At 51.8% G+C, this 7,637-nt stretch overlaps 1 protein-coding gene across 1 annotated transcript; it reads right to left on the bottom strand.

The window, feature by feature from the left end:
- Positions 1-2,155: 2,155 nt before the first annotated feature.
- Positions 2,156-3,082, bottom strand: LOC311200797 (olfactory receptor 14A16-like; the record flags this gene model as incomplete). Its single annotated transcript, XM_084275103.1, has 1 exon — positions 2,156-3,082. The coding sequence occupies one exon, from the start codon at positions 3,080-3,082 to the stop codon at positions 2,156-2,158; it is 927 nt and encodes a 308-aa protein (XP_084131229.1).
- Positions 3,083-7,637: the final 4,555 nt, after the last annotated feature.

Genomic DNA, 7,637 nt, shown 5'->3' with positions numbered 1-7,637 from the left:
AGCAGGCTGTGGACAGTGGAGGTTGTTGTGAGGTCACTGATTCCGGAACAGTTGACAGGACAAGAGAAGGCAGATGGTCTGTGTTGTGATGTCAGTGGTTCCCAAGGAGCTGATAGGCCAGACAAAGCCCAAACCTTGTGTAGAGAGTATCATTACTCCCTGAATAGTTGATAGGCTGGGAAAAGTCCAATAGGCTGTGTGGGTTCTGAGGAAATATCTCTAGCCTGAGTCTAGGACCAGGCTTATGGACAGTACACGTCCTTCTGAGGCTACTGGTAGCTGGATGTATGATTGGCCAGGAACTGACAGATATCTCATGAATGTCCTTGTGATGTCAGTGGTGCCAAAATACCTGACAAGCCAGGAATGGGGACATGTCAGTGGTAGATGCTGTGAGATCACCTTTGCCTGAGTGGTGGACAGGCCAGGAGTGTGCCCCTTACTTGTGCATGACGTTGTGGTTTCATTGGTGCTGGATTAGCTTTGATGCTGAGAGAAGGCATGTGGCTGGTGTGGGTGTGGTGGTTTAGCCCTGGCTGGAGGCCAGACACCCACCAAAGTCAGACTCTCCCTCCCCTTTTTATTTGGACAGGGAAGAAAATAGATATCAAGAGGCTCAGGAGTCAAGACAAGGACAGGGAGGGATCATCCTTTAGTGAACGACCTGGGCAAAACAGACTCAACACAGAGTGAAGGACAGAAAACTCTCTAGTTTCTTACACTGCACTGCACACCCAGGGACACCAGAGTTGGATAATGAGAAGCGTGACCAGATCTTAAAACAACGGTACCAGATCTTAAAGCACCTTCCCCCCACCCCTCCCTTCTTAGCAGACTTCCCTGTAGTTATGATTTTGCTCCCTTCTCCCCGTCCCCATGGTGGCACGGGAGGGGCAGGGACTGGGAGATGGGGCTTCAGTCAGTCCCTTGCAAGTTGGTTTCCTTCTTGGCCAGGGGAGGGGGGGGTCATTCATTCCTCACCCCCATCCCCTGCTGCACCGTGGGGTCCCACCCACGGCAGACAGTCCTTCATGAACTCCAACGTGAGTCCTTTCCCACGGGGCTTCAGCCCTTCACCAGCTGCCCCACCGTGGGTCACTGCTATGGCAGGCAGTAGTAAATCACAGTGTCTCTCAGTCCCAGTCCTCCAAGGGGTCACCAGCCTCCCCCCAGCAAACCTGTCCCAGCGCAAATCTCTCCCTCGCTCATCTCTGTGTCTCTGTCTCTCTCCATGGGCTGCAGGTGCTGGCAGGGCCTTGCTCCAACACGGGTCACAGCATCTCCTGTCTGTCTCCCCCTGCTCCATCCAGCGTGGGGCCTCTGAAGGGGTTGCAGGTGGGGTCTGGGCCCTTTCCATGGGCTGTGGGGGGACACCCGCTCCACTATGGGTTTCTCCATGGGCTGCAGGGTCATCATTCTCTTTGACACCTGCGACGCCTCCTCCTCCCCTTTCCCTGACCTTGGTGTTGGCATAGCTTGTTACATCTTCTCCCTCCCTTCTCTGGTGGAAAAATGCAGCTGCTTGCATTTTTTCCCTCTTATATGTGATTTCCCCCTTTTCCAACTGAACCCAGCTACGTACAAATGCAACAACTGAAAAGGTAGTCAGGTATTGGAACAGGCTCCCCGGGGAAGTGGTGGACTCACAAGCCCTAGAGATGTTTAAAAGGTGTGTAGATGTTATGCTTGAGAACATGGTCTAGAAGTGGACTAGGCAGGGTGAGGCTGTGCTTGGTCTCAGTGACCATAAATGTCTCCAACCAAAGTGATTCTGTGGTTCTATGGTACACTTCCAGGACATTCCAATTCTGTCATGGTGGTGGGAAAGCACTGCCATTCCAGACAAGTAATCACGTGGTTCAGCACATGAAGATGTGCTTGTAAATATTTTAGAAATATAAGAAAAATAAACCAAACAAAAAATATTTTCTAGACTGACAGGATGTAAAGAGAGCACAGCTCATCATCATGCAGTGCCTGGGTCACAAAAGACCTGGAGATACTTTATTAGGAATGGGATAATTATGGACCATGTTACCGTAGCTTATATAAACGGGAAGGAAAAATAAACAACCAAAAACCTACTAAATAGAGATTGGTCCTAATGTGAGATCCATTGCAAGAGATATGCAAACATGGAGCAGTTTATTGCTGCTTAGAAACAACCAGTCATCAGTTTCCACATGGCATCCTTGAGCTCCTGGTTCCTCATGCTGTAGATGAGGGGGTTCACTGCTGGTGGAAACACGCAGTAAAGAAATGACACTATCAGGTCCAGAAATAGGGAGGAGATGGAGGGCGGCTTCAGGTAGGCAAAGATGCCAGTGCTGAGAAACAGGGACACCACAGTCAGGTGAGGGAGGCAGGTGGAAAAGGCTTTGTGCCGTCCCTGCTGCGAGGGGATCCTCAGCACAGCCCTGAAGATCTGCACATAAGACACCACAATGAACACAAAACACCCAAAAGCTAAAGAGACACTGACCACAATGACTCCAGTTTCCCTGAGGTAGGCATCTGAGCAGGAGAGCTTGAGGATCTGGGGGATTTCACAGAAGAACTGGTCAACAGCATTGCCATGGCACAGGGGGAGGGAAAATGTATTGGCTGTGTGCAGCACAGCATGGAGAAACCCACTGGCCCAGGCAGCTGCTGCCATGTGGACACAAGCTCTGCTGCCCAGGAGGGTCCCGTAGTGCAGGGGGTGGCAGATGGCAACGTAGCGGTCATAGGCCATGACAGTCAGAATATAGTACTCTGTAATGATCAAAAATAAAAAGAAAAAGAGTTGAGCCACACATCCTGTGTAGGAAATGGCCCTGGTGTCCCACAGGGAATTGACCATGGATTTGGGAACAGTGGTGGAGATGCAGCCAAGGTCAAGAACAGAGAGGTTGAGGAGGAAGAAGTACATGGGGGTGTGGAGGTGGTGGTCACAGGCTATGGTGATGATGATGAGGCCATTGCCCAGGAGAGCAGCCAGGTAGATGCCCAGGAAGAGGCAGAAGTGCAGGAGCTGCATCTCCCGTGTGTCTGCAAAGGGCAGGAGGAGGAACTGGCTGATGGAGCTGCTGCTGTTGGACATCTGCTGCTGTCAAGTGTGGAGACCTGTCAAAGAATAAAAAGGTAGTGACAATTTAGGGAACGATTCTTTGAGGGAAAGAGTTTCCAATTCACATTAACTCCCTGTATTCAGGAAGACTTTTGTCAGGTCCCTTTTGGGAGGTCTGCTTTGTGCTGGCTTGAGTGTGCCACTGCTGGGAGGAGGGTTGGCTGTGGAGTCTTGAGAACTCAGTCCTGCCTGGCAGCAGTCAGTAAATAGAAGGATGATGTGATCTCAGACTAAATCCTCTTTGGATAGCAATGAGCTTTTCAGCACTGTCACTCCATTTTCACCGAGGCCAGAGCAGAGCTTTGGAGCTTTGGTTTTCTCCTGACTGAGAGCTGAGGAATCCAGTCTCGCAGGGCAGAGCTCCAAAGCCCTCCTGCGGTCTCATCCTACCCAAGGAGGATCTCAGCTCCCTGCTCCGAGCCAGGAACACACAGGGCTCAGTGCAGCTGCCCACACACAGGTGATGAGTGGCATTGCCACGGCCTCTGTGCCGAGATGTCTCCTGCATGGTGCTCCTCTCTGGGGCACAAGAGTCCCTGGGAGAGCGGTGCCATTGTGGGAGGCAGCTGCAGCCCAGCAGGAGCTGCCTGGAAAACCTCAGTCCTACAGATGTGGGTTCTGAAGTGAGGGTCACTCAGTTCCAGCCCCACAATTGGATGTGCCCAGAGCCCCAGGAAACGGTGGGAGAAAGGCAACAAGAACAGGAGAGGAAACGGCAAGAAACATTCCACAGGAGGCTGGAAGGACAGGCACTCGGAGGGTTCTTCTCTCTGGGACAAGGACCCTGCACCATATTTCCATGTGTCAGACTTTACATCCACCGCTTCTTTCCACAGTGCGAATGCAGCCATGCCCAGGAGAAGACAGCTGTCCTGCCCTGTCCTTCTGATGGGGCAGAAGGGCATCCCTTCCAGGCAGCACTTTCTGGTCCTATAGAGAATCTGTCCTCCTGACAGACCCCACACACTGCCCCATGTCCCAGCTTTAGGAGATCCCTCCAGGAACAGAACCTGCATTGCCCTGCACCCACAGACATACCAGGGAAAGGCTGTGGAAATTTCTCCTCCAGTGAGCTCTCAGCACCCATCAGCTCTCTCAGCCTCCCAGGTCTCCCCTCGGTGCCTACAGGCAGTGTCCCCAGCCCTGTGTGCTTGTCAGAGGAGCTGCTCCTGGCCAGAGCTGTCTCTCCGCAGTGCTGCCAGGTTGTCATGAGCTACCCCCATCGCAGGAGCCTGGCTTAGCTCAGCAGGAGAAGACCAGTTCTTGTAGACTCCCTCCTGGTGCCTCAGGCCTCATGGGGATCATTCTATGATCTCATCTCTGACATTCTCTGGATGTCCCTGCCCAGGGCCTGGGGTCAGCACTGGCATTGCTGCTTCATCAGACCAAGCCAGGGTGTCCTCAGCATCAGAGCTGCTTGTGCTTTGCCTGGGTTTGTCCTCATGGCCTCCAGTTGTCTGCTCTAAGGAGCCCATGGGGAGGCTTTTTCAGTAATGGCTCCCAGTGGGGCCTGTTAGTGCTTCAAGGGACTTTGGGCATTACTCATGACTTGGAGTTCTTGAGAGGTTTCTTCACTCTCATCTTGGTATCTGAGGTCTGGGGACTCAGAAGAAAAGACACCATGGGGCTCGTTAACATCCAGAAAGCCCTTACAAACATGGCTCTTCAACTCATTTTCATTAAAGAGTCAAAACTCCTACAACTACTTGGATTTCAGTTGGGTCCTTATTTATATAGGTTTCAACGGAATTTCCCATGCAGGACCTTTTTTCAGTCATGGGTATTGTCTGTCATGGCTCAGTTGATAGAAGAAGTGACAGCAGCACTCTGTGATGGATATGGGTCTCATGAGGAGATCTGGACAGGCAGGAAAACCAGTCTCTTGAGATCCAACCCTGCATGGAGAACCTTGCTCTTCCCCAAGCCCAGTAGTTCCCTCACTGGCCTCCTGGGACTCCCAACACTTTTCCTCACATCATCTGTGCTCACAGGCACAGACAGATTTCTCTGACAACAAACAGCAGTTCAACATGATCCAGTTTAATACCCATGAAATCTCTCTCCTCAGCTGCCTGCTATGGCCAAGCAGCGTGTGAAGGGGGTCAGATTTCAGAGGAGATTCTCTCCCAGGACATTGTTATTCAGATACATATAATCGTCAGTTATTGTTGCAGTCTGGCGTAGCTGGGTGCTGGGAGAGGATGGGGGCTGCAGAGGGGGCTCCTGCAAGAAGCAGCTGGAAGTTCTCTGCAGGCCCTGCAGAGCAAACATTGGTTGATCCAAGGGCAGATTCACTGCTGACCAAGGCCAAACCCATCAGTGATGGTCACAGTGCCTCTGGGAATCACATTTAGGGAAACATAAACACAAGCAGCTGCCTTTTTCCAGCAGAGAAGGGAGTGAGAAGATGTAACGAGCTGTGCAGACACCAAGGCCGGGAAGAGGGGGGAGGATGCCCAATGTGCCCGAGTGAAAGATGCCCCTGCAGCCTGGGGAGAAACCCATGGTGGAGCGGGTGTCCCACCGCAGCCCATGGGAAAAGCCCAGACCCCACCTGCAGCCCGTGGAGAGGCCCCACGCTGGATGGAGCAGGTGGAGACAGACAGGAGATGCTGTGACCCACGTTGGAGCCAGCCCCTGCCAGCACTGGCAGCCCGTGGGGAGAGACAGAGACACAGAGATGAGCAAGAGAGAGATTTGGGCTAGAGTAGGCTTGCTGGGGGGAGGCTGGTGACCCCGTGGAGGACTGGGACTGAGAGACACTGTGACTGATGACTGCACCCATAGCAGTGACCCAGGCTGGGGCAGCTGGGGAAGAGCTGAAGCCCTGTGGGAAAGGACTCATGTTGGAGAAGGTCATGGAGGACTGTCTGCCCTGGGTGGGACCCCACGGTGCAGCAGGGGGAGGGTGTGAGGAATGAATGACCCCCCCCAGCCAAGAAGGAAACCAACTTGTAAGGGACTGACCGAAGCCCCATCTCCCAGTCCCTGCCCCTCCCGAGCCACCATGGGGGGGAAGAAAGGAGCAAAATCCTGACTAAACTGAAGTCTGCAAGAAGGGAGGGGTGGGGGGAAGGTGCTTTAAGATCTGGTCCCGTTGTTTTAAGATCTGGTCACGCTTCTCATTACCCAACTATGGTGTCACTGGGTGTGCAGTGTAAGAAACTAGAGAGTTTTCTGTCCTTCCCTCTGTTGAGTCTGTTTTGCCCAGGTTGTTCATTACAGGATGATCTCTCCCTGTCCTTATCTTGACTCCTGAGCCTCTTGATATCTATTTTCTCCCCTGCCCAAATAAAAAGGGGAGGAATAGACTGACTTTGGTGGGTGTCTGGCCTCCAGCCATGGCTAAACCACCACACCCACACAAGCCATATGCCTCTCTCAGCATCAAAGCTAATCCAGCACCAACGAAACCACGTCATGCACAAGTAAGGTGCACACTCCTGGCCTGTCCACCACTCAGGCAAAGGTGATCTCACAGCATCTACCACTGACATGTCCCCATTCCTGGCTTGTCAGGTATTTTGGCACCACTGATATCACAAGGACATTCCTAAGATATCTGTCAGTTCCTGGCCAATCATACATCCAGCTACCAGTAGCCTCAGAAGGACCTATACTGTCCATAAGCCTGGTCCTAGACTCAGGCTAGAGATATTTCCTCAGAACCCACACAGCCTATTGGTCTTTTCCCTGCCTATCAACTATTCAGGAAGTAATGATACTCTCTGCACAAGTTTTGGGCTTTGTCTGACCTATCAGCTACTTGGGAACCACTGACATCACAACACAGACCATCTGCCTTCTCTTGTCCTGTCAACTGTTCCAGAATCAGTGACCTCACAACAACCTCCACTGTCCACAGCCTGCTCCAGATCTGTCAGTATGACCTCACAAGCACGTATTCCCCTATTGGCCAAGGACACATTGTTGAGATATTCAGTTCCCAGTGACCTCACAAGCATCTACCAAATCCATGACGCTTCTCTCCACATGCTTGATCCATTGCATTCCTAATTGTCATGGTTTCAGCTAGGATGGAGTTAATTTCTTTTCTTATAGTGGATGGAATGTCGTGTTTAGGAATTAGGATGAGAGCAGTGCTGAGACTACCCTGATGTTTCCAGTTGTTGCCAAGTAATCAAGGACTTTTCAGTTGTTCATATTTCCCTACTAATGAGAAAGGAGGGGACGCAGCCAGGACAGGTGACCCGAACTGGCCAAAGGGGGCATTCCATACCCATTCTGAGATGCTCAGCATAAAAGCAGGGGCTGGTTGGAGGAAGCAGCTCCAGGACGTGCAGTTTTAGGGACGGTCCAGTTTTTGGGACGGCTCTGGGCTGCACAGTCTGAGTTGTGGGTTTGGTGAGAAACTGCATTGTGTGTCACCAGTTTCATAGATTTTGCTACAAAGTCCTGTTACTATTGTTACATCTCTCTTTCTGCTATTCTAGTAAACTATCCTTACCCCAACCCGTGGGGTTTTGTTTCCTTGGTTTTGGGTTTTTTTCCCTTTCCCTTCACCCTC

Source organism: Gallinula chloropus (assembly GCF_964237585.1).
Source record: "Gallinula chloropus genome assembly, chromosome: 25".
NCBI lineage: Eukaryota > Metazoa > Chordata > Aves > Gruiformes > Rallidae > Gallinula > Gallinula chloropus.
This window is presented reverse-complemented; position numbering and strand designations above follow the sequence as displayed.